Source organism: Pinus tabuliformis, chromosome 4_1 (genome assembly GCF_031772625.1).
Source record: "Pinus tabuliformis cultivar Carrire ecotype Pingquan chromosome 4_1, CPIR1, whole genome shotgun sequence".
Lineage (NCBI taxonomy): Eukaryota > Viridiplantae > Streptophyta > Pinopsida > Pinales > Pinaceae > Pinus > Pinus tabuliformis.
The window spans coordinates 270,793,900-270,810,102 of NC_142303.1; the positions used below are offsets into that span (position 1 = coordinate 270,793,900).

Genomic DNA, 16,203 nt, shown 5'->3' on the forward strand with positions numbered 1-16,203 from the left:
GAATTGCAAACTGTCTAATCTGGACCATAATATCTGGCAAATTCATCATTATAAAAGACAAGCACAAACCTGTGATAGACGTCATATTTCTGTCCACAAATACATTTCGACCAATGCACAGGACCCTGAAATTTCGGCCCTGGTTAGGGCTTTCTGTGGCTGCTACGACAGCCCTACTATACAGCCTTCAAACTTCTTTTCAATAATACATGTACATGAGTATGCCGGCTAACACACGGCCATACTCATAACCAATACAACAAGGCACGAGAGGCCTTAATAATAATACATCAAAACTGCAGCTTTCTATGTAAGCGGGTACCCACCGAGACGCTTACATAAACCTGCACCAAACTGTGTATAAGACTGTCATAAACCAGTCTACAACCAAGGCTATAATCTGTCCACAACCGAGGCTATAACCTGTCCACGTGTTATCTCAGCAAACCCGCGTTATCTCCTACGCTGTTTGCTCCAAACGTCTCAGCGTATATATATAACTGTCCACGTGTGTGTCAACGATTCTGTTCTTGTCCACGTGTCTACCGGCAACCATTCAACTGTCTGTCAACCAATAACCCGTGGACTTATAAAATCCCGTGTGGTTGTCCGAACACACCAGCATTTAAACGTCTTCGCGCTATGTTGTAACTCCGTCCACGCGATGGTTTTCTGTATTGTGATACAGACCCCGTCCGCGTGGCAGTTTCCCAACAACCCTCTGCATAAACCACGTGCTATCTGTTCAGGCGTTCCACGTTCCAGCCGTCCACATATCAATCCCGGGTTTATCTACGCACCAGCGTATATAACCTGCATATGTGATTTACTGTCCACGCGTCACCTTTTCAACTAACCGAATCAGTCTTCGGCAACCTGCTCCACTGATAAGGTAATCCGATGATCTGCGCCCTGTATACCACAATCTTGTGTCTCTGCGCAGTATTATAGACTTCGTCCACGTGTCTACCTCCCGGTAGACCCGCTACTTACATCGCTGGTTGCTTCCGAACGTTCTGCCGCATATATATATAACCTTGCGCATATACATATGTCACAGTCAACGTGCCCGTCTACCAACGACTGCGAATGTTACAGGCCCTCGTCCACGCGGCCCTCCGGTAACTTCCGTGTGATTATAATGAATCTTCGCCCACGTGTCTACCTATCGTAGACCTGCGTAGCTTTACGGGATCAGTCCTCCGTTGATCACAACAACCCGACAATCCACATATAGGTAAGTTTCTGTGCAGCGGATTTCTGTCCACGTGACAGTCTACGAATCTCTGTCCACGTGACAGACTACCAACAGTCCGTGAATATCACCGACCCTTATCCACGCGTCGTTGTCAGAACCCGACTGCTTACAAGATGTCTGCGCAACCCTTTACGCTATGCCGCAGCCTATACTTATAAACAGTCTTTCAACCAGATCTTCGACAACTTCGATAGTTTGCGGGTCAGATGTTTATTTCTGCGCTGTCATTTGAGTGAACCCGCACACTCATCTGATCTGCGCAATTATCTATCCGCTCACCGTCCCATCAATCTCAGTTGGAGACTTTATGCGACCACCGGATAGATTAAGCGCATTAGAACTGCGCCCTTCCTTGGAAGTGATGACTGGAAGTCATCACTTCCAGTCAGCTTGTCATTCTCCCTGAATTCAAGCTTAGAGGAATCCATTTCTTTCGATGATGATTGCTATAGATAGAGTTTGTCTTCACCTCAGCTCTGATACCATGTAAAGTTTTGTAGATGTTCTATGCTAAGAGCAATTTCACTTTTCTCACAGCAATCATACAAGTGGATAAGCAAAATGCAGATAGAACATATAAGCAGATCTTATAGAAGACAAATCAAAAACAAGAAAAATGTATGTGTTCGTTTCGGCGGTCAGCAGGATGCTTCAACCAGCAAAGTCTCCTTTGGTCAGCCAGCCCAGCATGTGTCACAACAACCCTCAACGCTGGTCAAACTTCTGCGAAACCCTAGCAGCAGAAACCCTAGCATGTGAGTTGTGTTATCATCAAATTCTCTCCAACTTTACCTGTATATATATCCATCAATGAGGGTGTGTGACACATCTGTTGGGCATGTGAGCCTACATTACAAAACTGGCTGACCTAGCACATATAATTTATTAAGAATAATAAATTCAAAATATAAGTTCCGCTCATCGGATTAAGACTATTTTTATATGGATTTTACACCTCTCAGAAAGAGGAATCCAACAAAAATATTAGCCTCTTAATCTGAGCATCAGAACATGGAGTTTGGACCTAGTTGTCCAAATTTAACAAGGGTAAACTACTTTTATGGCACTTACTACAAGTTGCAGTTGCTTAAACTTGCAAAACAATATTTGCAAGTTATTACCTCACCTTTAGGCAGCTAGTGAAGGTGAGACAACCTTTAACTAATATGGTGACCTTTGAATCATGGGAAGACATTAACATTGCTAGAGATGATGCTAATGTAGCCAAGGACAATATTCTTGACAGTTACTTTTGGTCATAGATTAAATATGTTCTGCAATTCACCAAACCAATTTATTACATGGTCAAGTTTGCAGATTCCGATCGGCCAATAATTGGGGAGGTGTATGAGAAAATGGATAGCATGTTGGGGCAGATTAAAGACATTGTTGATCATAAAGATATCACCTTGTACAATTATATTCGTGCAAAGGTGGAAAATCAATGGGATATGCTAAACATTCCATTACATGCCTTAGCATATGTTTTGACACCTAAATACTATCATCCATCATGGATTTAAACACCATTACCAGCGGGGGAGCAGGAGAAAACCACACGATCCAGAGGTTCTAACTTCTAAATGGTTATATGAAAGCGTTGGATAAATTAGTCACCGATGAGGAGGAGTCTACCATGCTACGGAAACATTTGAGAAACTATAAGCTTAGCACTAGTCCATTTGAGATTATGCATGCAATTAGAGATCGAGGAAATTTATCTTATTTTGAGTGGTGGAGCATGCATGGAGGTGCTACTCCCCTTCTACAAACTTTGGCATTGCTAGTGTTATCACAGGTGGTAAACACATCTTCTGCAAATAGCTGTTGGGGCTCTTATTCTTTCATCAACAGTGCTAAAAGGAACAAGTTGAGTTTAGACTGGGCAAAGAGCATGGTTTATGTTCACTGCAACTTGTGATTGTTATCCCATTACTGTGATGATCCAAAGACTAATAAAGACCTTAAGGTTTGGGACACCAATCTAGACGAGCCCAATTTGGAGGATGGAGTGTTGCGATTAGAGCAATTGGAGGATGCTCTTATCCAGAATGATGATGATCGAGTTGAGATGCCACCCCCATCTCGTCCCTTGGTTCCCAGGTTCCATGCTTCAACACCAACAGAAGGGGCTTCATCTTCATCAGTTCCACTGCCACCACGTGGAGGGTCACGTCTTGTTCGTGGTGGAAGGAGGAGAGATTAGTAGATATATTCACAGTTTACTACTTTTGTCATAGATTAGACTTGTAGTCTTGTTGTGAATTTGAACTTTTTTGTCTTACTCTTCCTAGTTCAGTGTGTACTTGAGTCTTGGTGGTGGCCAAGTGGCCTATTTTGTAAACATTATTATTTGAATTTTGGACATGACTCATGTTGACAGTTGCTCACTTGCTAGATAAGTTACTTGAATGTTTGATGATTTTATCTTCTAAATGTTTTATGTTTTATGATATGCTTAAAAATTTGATGTATGTTTGTAATTGCTAGAATCTAGATGGTTGATGCTCGAATAATTAATCATTGATGTACAATGGAATCATGGATGCCATATCTATCTTGATTTATGTAAAAATATGCATGTTTTCATGCCTTCTACAAATAATTTGGTATTTGGGATGTTTTTTAATATAAATGCAAAAAAATATTATATATATAGTAGACGCTTCGCTTCATAGAATTTTGAGAAATGACGCGTCTGCATCCCCACTTCCAAAAAACATCCCCGCTTCATGCAACATTGGCTACAAACAATAAGGGTGTGACAACTTCATTTCCTGAAAGAAAAATATCCACAAATACTGGTACGTAGAACAAAAGATAAATAAAAATAAAAGAGAGGATAAGAAAGAGTGACTAACTAAACTATATACCTACAAGTTATAGGAATAGGAATTGTTACCCCTCTATAAGTGGGCTTACATAGATTTTTTCAGTTCAGCATTCACCACCATTGTAAGCCCAACATCACAAGTTAAAGCCATGTATAAACCATGTGAGGCCCTATAATAGGTATTCTAAACATGTGTCTTGTCAATTTAAGTTTGTATCCATTTTGTTTTGGTTAGACCATGCCACGTCCCTTAAAAGCTCGTCCCTAATCGAATTGGAGAACCTTGGTGGACTTCTTATGAGGACTCATGGTTTATGGGAGCCTACATTTGTAGGTGTGATCACCGATGTTAAGGTGCACAATGCCATTCCACATGGTTAGTGTCTATACAGCCTGTAGTTGACCCTGGCTTTAGTGCAGTATTACTCATGATAGCTCTCACAGCATAGTAGTCCCTTGTGACAACTTTCACGTTCTTCGAGGCAATTCACGATTCCTAATGCAAAATGATCTATGTGGTCAAAAATTCAACCCAAATTCATATTATAGAGCATGATGAGAGGATTCCATGCCACATGGGATTTTCTCAATCTGAGCATCTGGTGGCTAGTCATAGCTTGATCAAACTTGGTCAACAATATAGGAAAAGCTTCCAGGGGGATTTTCAAGCAAAGCATTGGATTGTTTGTGATATGCATGACGTCAAAAGTGGCCTATTCAAGAAGACAAACAAAACCCACGTTTCAGATTTTGCAAATCCTCAAGGGCATTAGAGATCATCCACTTGGGATTGACGATGTATCAAGACAGGTTTCCAGGAGGCTTAACAAGGCCAAAACTTAACAGAATTTGACTTAAAATATGTTAAAATTGGTCTAGAATGAGAGGAACAAAACCCATGTCTCAATTTCTCCAAATTCTCAAGGGCATTAGAGATCCAACAAGGCATGATGACGTGACAAACAAGTGATGACATGGAAATGTTGGGCAAGATATGAAGATTTCGAGAAATACTCAGATCAAACGCAGGCCAGTTTCAGCATACCTAGGTGTTCGAATTGTCAGAAAGCCAAAGGCATTAGAGATCCAACTTCCATGAGGCTAAGTCAAATTACCAAAGGGAAAAGTAAAGTCAAAAATAGCCATTAGAGAGTCTAACTAGTTTTTGGAGACCAAATGTACCAATTAGTTTAGTAATGGACCATGGGCAAGGGTATTTTGAGCTAAATTGTGGAAATTTGTCCAAGTTGACCCCTTAGTGGATGAATTAAAAATTATACTGTAATATTTTATGAATTAATTTACTAAGCCGCCAACATGTGCATGACTAGTAAATATTTTAATGAGGAAGAGTCAAACTTGTTGTTGTTCACTTGAGACAAGTGCTATCTAATAAAACAAGCTCATCTATTTGCAAACTCTTGTACACTTGTATAATTGTGGAGTGGTTTTTGTTAATGTTTTTTTTTGCTATAACTATTGGGCATTATTTTTTTAAAGCTAATTTCACCTTGCTAATAATTAAATTTATCCTAAGACTAATGTGCTCTGCCATTGAGGAGCTAATACGCTATGTGGAGGCAAGCAACTAGGGTATTCCCACTTGTTTGTTTTGGTTTTGTAGGTAAATCAATCCAAGGGTTTTAAACTATTTTGAAAAGAAGCTTTATTAGTGGAAGGATTTCATAATTTTCCTTACACAAAGGACAAAAATCGAAGATGTCATAAAGAGAGGGCTGCTCCTAAGGAAAATTGAAAGTTGCAGAATGAATCAAGCAATAGTGGGAGCCATTGCCAAAAGGACCAAGCCCACTCCATTGACAAGAATTGGGCAGAGCAACTTAGAGGGACATATACGTCACACTTTGACAAAGGATGAGACTCCAAGGCATAGGTATACCCTTTCAACAACCAAAAATCCAAAATTCTCAAAATTTCCTTTTATTTTTCTACGATGAGGATAGGATTTGCTTGTTGGTTTTTATTTTCATGTCAATTTCTGGCAAGCTATTTATCAGGGAATGTTATCTAAATTGTTAGATCTAAACCCCACTTTGATACAAGTACCTATTTCTTTCATTTTACACTTGTATCTTGCATGTTGACAACAGGGAGGCTATAGGTCACAAGCTCAAATCCTGTCGAGTCCCTTGGGGTTACTAGCTCTATTGCAGCTGGCAGTTGAACTGCCCTCCATCCAAATATTCCAAGGAAGAATCAAATCAAGAAAAATACCCAAGTGTAGGAAAAATTGGATGAAAATGGCAGTCTTCTCCCTATAAGATGCAAATAAAAACAACTAAAGCTTTTGCTTAGTTAAGAACAAAATGCAAAAGGTAGTCTTCTCAAAGAAGCAAAAATAAGCAAAGATAAAACTTCTTCAGAAAAAACACGAAGTGATCAAATTTAGACATAGAAAACAAATGTCCCTAAAAAATTATAAGAGAATCATAATGTTGGCCTCTTGACTACCTTCAAGGCTTTGTCTTTTAAGAAAGGTAGTGCATCTTTGGAAGCATCTTCCAATGCAACGACAAAGCGCTCAAACCTGCATAAAGAAGCGTTTATCAAATCCTTCTGAGTAAGAGCAATAATAAATAAATATATATGTGTGTATGTGTGCTCTTTATAATTATTAAACATGCAACTGCAGGATGACAGAAATAGAATGTACAATGACTTTCAAGGACGTTCAGCTTTCATAAACAAGTGACAAGGTCAATCAGTGACCACAATATCACAAAGATGTCTTGCATCCAGCACATGATGCTCAAGTTTGTAGTGTTCTGTTTATCGTTCTCAATAATCAAAATGTACAAGAGAGTGGTTATGATAGAAAAATATGGATACTAGGATTCAATCAATCACAGGCTTCATTAGTTGTGGCAAATTATATCGATTTACCTATATGTTGGATGCTTAAAAGTAAGCCCACAACTAAAACTTCTATGAAGTTATAACATAATGTATCGCAGAAATAAATGCCATAAAGATCTGTCAACTGAATTTGAACTTCAATCACCTCTGCTTTAGACAATCTTCCCAATACCAAAATAGAAGAAGTGAATTTGCATCCTTTGATTCTGAGAGAACATGGAGAGATTGCTGGCCAAAATACTTCAGTTTCCTATCTGGCAGCAAACTGGCCAAAACAAAATCATAAATCAGCCTCAAACTTTGATTTTAACTCTAATATTAAAGAACTTAATAACAAGAAAGAAGAAAATAACTGTATTATTTTTCTAAAACCACAATTGTGTGGTTAAATTCAGCAATAGATAGTATCCCTTCATTCTTCAAGGCCAATGACAACAAGAAGGCAGAAGCAAAAGTTAAATTCACAAATGAGAATATAAATTTCTAACCCAACACTGGAGTCTCTACTGTACTCCCAGCACCTCGGGGGAATGGGAATTTTCAGAACCCATCCCCAAGCCCAAGTCTTGTGTGATAAATGGGTTATCAGCGATGCGATGTTCTGCACTATGCCATAAGCACTTATAGATAACGGCACGAGAACATTTAGTCCAAAGGACAGATAGTAAATATATAGTAAAGGTAGAAGATACCAGATATGGTGATATGCAGTCAAAAAGACTGACATATAAGGATATAACTTATAAAAGATATAACTACCCTAATGGACACAACCTTACATAACTTGTATTATAAATAAATAATAGAACTATGTATATATTACATGCCCTCTATCAAGGGAGACTTAGTCCTAAGCCCCAAGGGTTAGCTCAGTTGGTCAAAATCAGTGCCTCACCATCGGGAGGTCACAGGGTCCAATCTCCCCGAAGCCCTTGGGGTCAGGCCTTGCTAGTGGGCCGGGCGGCTAGATTCCCTTTCGGGTCGATCAGCCCAGAAATTTCCGTGGACGTAGCGCCACCCGTTGACCAGGGTGTCCGTGAACCACGGCCTAAAAAAAAAGGAGACTTAGTCCTCAAAGCACATGAGGAAACAAAACAAAGAGATCATCAAGCACGAGAACATGTAATCCAAAGGACAGAAAATAAATATATGATAAAGGTAGAAGATACCAGATATGATGATATGCAGTAAAAAAGATTGATATATAAGGATATAAGAGACATAACTACCCTAATGGAAACGACCTTACATAACTTGTAATATATATTAGAACTATGTATATTACATGCCCTCTATCAAGGGAGACTTAGTCCTCAAAGCACATGAGGAAACAAAACGAAGAGATCATCAAAGTTTGCAACAATATTGATGTGTTGTAGAAGCATCAATCCATCCTCGGTTGATTTTTATCAAAATTTATGTTGGCAAGACTCATGAACTAGAATTCTCTTATTATGACTACCAGCATATCTCAAAAAATAAGTTACACAGAAATTCTAGTTCTTTGAAATGTAAACAGTGTAAACTTTATATAGAGTAATGCAAATGTTGGTAAGCTGACTCATAAGAGAGATGACTCTTGTGATTGGGATCACAACACGGCTTCACTGTAGAATGTTTTTTCTTGATCTTAATAAGGACATGCCTTGTTAAAATTATGCTGTGCTTTGATTTCTCTATCAAATAGATCAGCTCACATGCCAAATCATTGAAGTTCGCCAGTAGTAATCATCTGACTTTTTAAAACAAAAGGGTCTATAGACGTTTCTTAATCAACAAATTGCCTTTCAACTTTTGAAGTTTACTTGTCAATATGAAGCAACTTGGCATACCTTACAGAAGTCACTATCTGCCATAGGAATTCATGGGTAAAAACACGAGGCCATATAATTTAAAGAACAAAAAATATCATATATGCATGAGATAAAAGATATGGTTATATGCAGTCAAGAAGAATGTCATATATACAGGATGCAAGAGATGAGATTACCCTAACACACACAACCCTACATAATAAGTAAAAGGTTATACCAAGACTCCGGAACGCGGGGACATGTGGGAGTATCCTCAAATTTTAGGGAAAATTAGGGGGGACGGTGAGATGTCGGTGTATATAAATTTTATATATATATATATATATATATATATATATATATATATATATATATATAATTCAAATTCATATTCAATAATGAAAGCATAAATATATTGATCCATACATAATTGAATTAAATAATGAAACACATTAATTCATATTTATCGTTCATAATGGTCGATGCATCATTCATACTCATTATTCATCCATACACTACGAGATTCAATAACGAAATACATTGATCCATATTCATCATTCATCATTCTAGAATTTATATTGATTTAAAAATTAAATTTATCATTCATCATTCTAGAATGTAAATTGATTTAAAATTTAAATTCATCATTCATCATTCTAGAATCTAATTAGTACTAAGCAAAATAGACTATAGTAGATACCAATGTTATCGGAACCGAACCAGTGATCAAACAGAAAACCGTCTAAACCGAGAATCAGTCGAAACTAGACCAGACCCGGTAAAAAAAGGGACCAAAAAACCAGTCGACCAAAAACACCTAAAATATTCAAATTTTAAAGGAAAACATATATATTCATGTGTATCCATATGAATCCAAACCATTTATACGCAAATAAGCAAAAGTTCTCATTTATATAGCATGTAAAGGTGCACATAACCAAAATAGCACTGAGTAATCCATCTCAAAATCAAAAATACAACAACAAACAGGGTCTAGATGACCTCTAGCATCAAAAAAAAACAAATCATGCCACAACAAATACCTACATAACATCAAAATCATTACCTATATTGGGATCTTTGTCTTCAACATCACACTCTAAGCATTAAAATAAGATAGAAAAAATGTAGCCTGTCAATTCAAGATTTTGTTTGAGTAATGAGTACATTTTTAGTAGGGTCATGATAGAGGAGTTCGACAACCAATGCCACTAACATCAAGGTACATGGAGGGATTGGTGCTCTTGATTAAACACTATTTCCATACCTTTGTACATGACAAAATCCAATGGAAATGTTGCAATCCCCTTGATCCTGAAATCCTAAAAAACTGTTAAGTTTGCTGGATTTTGAGTGAGATCTGAAATTCTACTTTCTACACATGAAATCCAATGAGGTCAAAACCACTCTCAAACGTCCTAAGTTATTTCATGATAATGTTAAAAATTTTAAGTAAAAGGATGAAAATGAAAGATAAAGGAGAATGTCACTTTCACTTTAAGAATTTAACATTACCATGAATTGCATAGCAATAATAGGGCCATAGGCTTGAATATTAGGCTTCCCCACACAAAATTTCTTGAAACTCAAAAGGGGTGCTTCTGGGCATCCCCCCTCAAAAGGGGTGCTTCTAGGCGTCCCCCTTTTGAGGGGGTGTGCCTAAAAGCAACATTTTTGGGGAGACGCATCCCCTACACTGGGGAAACATTTCCTCCTGCGTCTCCCAATATCTCCCCAAAAGGGGAACGTGGGGAAACGTTTCCCCAGGCGTCCCCCATCCCGAGTGCATGAGAAGCATGGGGTGCATGCACCCCACCCTGGGGGACACGTCCCCGTGGAACATTGTATATTACAAGTGCTCTAAAAGGGAAAGAACTCCAAAAGGTTCACTTTCAAAACTACATTTGCCAAGGAACTTCCACAGGCAAGAAATATTGGTCAACCATGAAATTGCAAATTCTCATTATCACCTTGAACAATATTAAGATGGAAATGAATCTTTTTTGCTTAAGGTATATGAAAGGCCTACCAGGATGTTATACCCTATCTCAACTAGAGGGGTAGACCATTTCTTATGGTGGTCTCCAAATTTGTCGTACAAAGGCTTACTCGTTTGTCAAACAAGCAATTCTTGATCTTGGTTTGTCATATTTGACGCACTCTTGAGTTGTAACTTTGCAATAAAATTGTAGTTTCTCATTCTTTGTATTTTGTCTTCCTTCTTGAGGAAGAGTAGTTTGCTCTCTTGAGCATGCTGTGAACTCTCCTCAAGCCTCAATGTCCCTCATTTCTCTATAAGAGGCTTCTTGTCTAAATAATAAAAGTAAATCTTTCGTCTTGAGGGACCTTGGGGATTTCCCCTTGGCATCCCAATCTCCTCATTTAGTAGGAGGTAGCATTGGTGATTGGTTTCTTGATTTGCACTTTCAAGTTCTCTTTTCACTCTTGCAAGTAGCCTAGATCCATTTCATTTCACTCATTTACTTGCTCAAGTTCCTCACTAATTCGCACTTTTATTGGGCTAATTTAGCACTTGTAATTTGCGCTTTACATTCCTCATCTACTCATTGCAAATCTGATTTATTTACAGCTAATATAGTCCATTTAAATGTTGATAACAGTGTTATTTCATTTGCTCATTTCATAGCTTTCACTTGTACTTCTTTCTATTGACATGCAAAGTCACTTTACATGTTAATGTGGTTTCCATTTTGATATAATTTTCTGATTTTTTCATCTAGTTTCAACTAGTATTTTTCATCATAAGTTCATTTCGTTTTCACGCAAATATAGTGTAATCATTTGTGGATTGGTATCCTTATGAAGTTATGTTGAGCCATCTTGAAATACTATTTTTACTTGCAATCAACTTTGATCATTTACATCTCACTTACACTTGCAATTTTGCAATCCTTCTAAAATTTGCCTCCAAGATTTAAGTCTTGGTTGAATAGACATTCTTGGAAATCTTCATTGAAGATCCCAAGTCTATGTTTGGAGAAAATGTTAAAACGCATGACCATGCAGTTATGGTATCGCTGAGTCCTGTGTTAGAATGGTGGCATGTGGGTTGACTTGAAGGACTAGGTGGATCTTTGGTAATGAAGCTAAGCTTCTCCACTTGAGGCAACAACCTCTATCCATACAAGGGTGAAGTATTGGAGAAGTAACACCTTAGATAAGCCTTTAATAAAATCAACCAAGAACACATACCTCACACAACCCACTCCAAACAACTTTGGATTGTCTTGCATGCAATTGTGACATCATTGGTTATCTTATTTTCCTTCTGGGCTCTTTCCCAAATACATGCAAGTTGAATTGTGAGCACTTATATTCACTTTATTGCAAGTACTTTGCTTCATTCACATTCTTGTACCTTATTTGGTTCATGCTCATTTGCTTATCTCAAAGCAATATTGTTTATATCATATGTGAGCATATTTATTTCCAAGTACAAGTATCATTTCACTTGCAAGTTTCTTTCAAGTGCTCTTCTTTCAAAATTGCATCTAACATTTTGCAATTATAGTCTTGTATTGATCTACTAACACCTGTCTTGTAGCTTTTAACATGTCATTGTACTTGTTGACTCTTGAAAGCATTTCTTCTATTGCAAGTATTATCATTTATTTGAGCATCTTTATCTCTTGCAAGTTTATATCTATTGCCACTAGTCTAATCACATCACATTTCCTTGCAGGATATATTGTTGAATTTCATTGATCTATTTACCTGTCATTGATGGTTATATGCTCATAATATTTTATATTTGTTGATTTATTTATGCTACAAGTTGTTTTTTAAGTATTTGAATGGTGAATGCTTTAATTGATTAATTAACAATATCCTAGAACTTGTTGAATCTAACAAGCCTTCCTTAGTATCTTCCTTAGGGTCCACCCTATTATGGGTCTGATCCAAAAATATATGAGAATATAAATAAACCCAATAAATAACAAGATTGAAATAGATAAAAATGATTCTTTATTGATCAAACCCTTAAAGTAAGGCAACACCATACATTCACTCCTTAAGGAAGGAGAACACTCCACAAGCCATATGCATGTTCATACAATATTCTTTGACATCTCTCAATGTAGAGTCTCTAGCCTCTATATAGGCCTCATACATACGATACCATGGGACATTACCATGGTTCCCTCAATACCATCTATCTAATACCATGGGCTTATTACATTATTACTAAATACTTGTGGTCCCTTATATGATACGGGTTAACCACCTTATTTATTACTATTGCCCATCCCATTATTATTCCATTGGGCACCTTCCTTGGTACCCCATATTACCCCCCTAGGTATACTACATTCCACCCCCCTTAACATGTTTCATCCCCGAAACATGGGAAGAACACAAATAATAAGATCGACTCAAAAGAGTAATCCACTGGTACCATACACGTGCATCTAGCCATCCAAGAGAAAGGTGAACCCTCGATCTCGCTGGTGCCTCACTCGCTTGAGCTGAAATTTGACCTTTGGCAGTTCTTTTGTGTTGATGTGTAGCAGGTGGATCTTTGCTCCTCTCTATCTGTCATGCGGGGGTTGTTGTCCTTGTGGCTAATTCGTTGCCATCTTGTTGGTTGTTTTCTTGTGGCGTGATGTGGGTAGTGATATGCTGAAGTGTTAACCAACGATGTATCTTTCTTTAATTCACCACCTAATGGAGCCTGATTGGTATCTGGTACATGTTGTGGTGTCTATTGTTGTTTCTTATCTTCAAATATTACTTTAGCCACTGATCTCTCCTCTAATGTATCAGTACCTGTAACCTTTTATGCTTCCACCTCTGTTTGTGTTTGATTATCAACCATCAAAGGCTCATCATCTGATGTGTAAATATCATTGGAGCTTTGTGCTTCTGCCTCCATAGTCTCTGCTTGGGTCTTAATGGAAATATCTTGCAATGTAATTTTCTTCTTTTTATACCAAAGCTTCAGGAATTTCTTCTGCACATTAATATTGACAGTGCCCACAAATTCCATCCAAGGATATCCCAAAACAACATCCATGTTATCCATATCTGAAGTATAAAAGTCAGAATGCAACACATACTTATCCATAGAAAACTTCAAATCTTTATAAACTTGAACATCCTCATTATCAACCTGCATGTTTTCAATGTATTTTGCTGGAACTCGCAATTTTTTTGCCAAATTAACATTGATAAAATTATGCTTGACTCTAGGATTTATAGACACAACGATCTTCTCCTTCTGAATCAATCCATGAACCTGTAATAAGGAGATACTAGCAGAAAATAACCCTTTAGGTTTCTTGGTTTCCTTCTTTCTTGTACCAATAAAAGCTTTGCTAGGTTGTGTGCCTGTCCGTCTGAGCTTAGTAAGAGGTCCCAAAAAAATAGATTTCGGGTTAAAGCGGTCACAAATGGATTTTGCGAACATCTGCCAAGTAATTGTCCTTGGATAGCATTTAAAATGCCCCTGCCACCATTGCCATGTTTCTTGGTTCAAGTAAAGGTTTCCCAAACTTTGTTTAGTTCCATTATCTACAATGCGCTCCAGAGAGAAATATTCTTACATAAGTGCTACCCATATTTCTGGATCAGAGCCATCAAATTTGTATAAATTCTGATCTAGGCCTGCCATCACAAATAATTTCGGCGAAAATTTGAAATTGTCACAATTTAGTCAATATTCCTCATAATCCCTATTATGACCTGTTTTCGGAAATGGAACAACCATTCTGCATCTTCCCATGTGGTAGAAATCCCGATCTAGGCACTTGAATTTCAGATCCGCACTGCAACTGTCCCGCCGTCCAAAAAAATTCTAAAAAAAGCGCTGATTTTAAATCAGCGATATCTCCGTCATCCGGACTCCGATTCGACTGATTTTTTTTGAACTTGGGTATCTTTACACAAACAATCCATATCTGCAATTAGATTCTGTAGATTTTGCACCAGGACGTCCAGATCTGCGCCGCAAACTCACTGCCCTGAAAAATGCCCGCAACACCACTGATTTTTAGATCAGCGATATCTCCCTCATTGGACTACGATTCGGCCGATTTTTTTTTGGAAATCAAGTATTTTTTCACAAACAATCCAGATCCGCAATTAGAGTTTGAAGATTTTGCACCAAAACATACAGATATGATCTGCAAACTCGCCGACCTAAAAAATTCTTGCAAAAAATTTAAAATAAATAATAATAAATAAATAAATCTCCGCTTTATCCAAGGAAGTGCTCTGATACCACTTGTTATGGGTCTGATCCAAAAATATATGAGAATACAAATAAACTCAATAAATAACAAGATTGAAATAGATAGAAATGATTCTTTATTGATCAAACCCTTAAGGTAGGGCAACACCATACATTCACTCCTTAAGGAAGGAGAACACGCCACAAGCCATATGCCCGTTCATACAATATTCCTTGACATCTCTCAATGTGGAGTCTCTAGCCTCTATATAGGCCTCATACATACAATACCATGGGTCATTACCATGGTTCTCTCAATACCATCTATCTAATACCATGGGCTTATTACATTATTACCAACTACTTGTGGTCCCTTACATGATACGCATTAACCACCTTATTTATTACTATTGCCCATCCCATTATTATTCCATTGGGTACCTCCCTTTGTACCCCATATTATCCCCCCTAGGTATACTACATTCACCCCCCCTTGGCTTTAGCTAGGAAGCCTACATAGAGAGAATTGGGATTAAGTGACAACCCCAATTTTGAGCTTTGCCAACAAAGCCACAACTAGTGGGTTGGACATTTTTCCCACATTAACTTAGGTGTGTAAGCAAGGCAGTGACAGGTCCACTAGCTCAATGGGCCCTTCAGGGTCTTCCCAATGATCTAAAGGATGTTCCACGGTACAGGAGGACCTAAATCCATGTCCTTGGGAGCCTCTTCCTCCTCATCAACATGATAGACCCTTTGGATCTCCAATAGGCTGCATCCTTTCACTCTACCTGACTGTCTACTCCCCTTGAACTATATAAACTCTTCCAGTCATATGGAACAGTTCTAGATGTTTGTAGAATTTCTCCCTCTCGAACACTAATCACTCTTGCTAAGTTTATTCTCGATCCTAGGAGAATCCTCAGAGATGACCTATAAATCACCTAGGTTAATTTCTCATGAACAGTAGTGGATCACTGGATCTATGTCACTATTCACCCCACACATATTCTCTAACCATTTACTCATTGATGCTATGAGGTTAAATCTCTCCTCACATTAAAATTTGTATTTTACTCCATTGGAATTAGGCTATAATCCACTCACATAGTGTTTGACTTTGTAAAATTGTTCCTCCATAACTTACGTCAGACTTGCGTAAATTTAGATAGAAGTAAAAAGTAAATATGTAGTACATTCTTTATATTTCTTGCCCGCCATAATTTATGCAGTTGTTTGCATAAATTTTGTT

The 16,203-nt window shown here is 37.8% G+C and overlaps 1 protein-coding gene across 1 annotated transcript in view; it reads right to left on the bottom strand.

Moving 5' to 3' along the window:
* EDA25 (CCAAT-binding factor) overlaps positions 1–16,203 on the bottom strand; it is a 327,784-nt gene that overhangs the window by 203,948 nt on the left and 107,633 nt on the right. Inside the window, 2 exon segments of the mRNA XM_089419585.1 lie at positions 6,564–6,639; positions 7,114–7,233. Of these exon segments, the coding sequence (XP_089275711.1) occupies positions 6,564–6,639; positions 7,114–7,233 (196 nt within the window).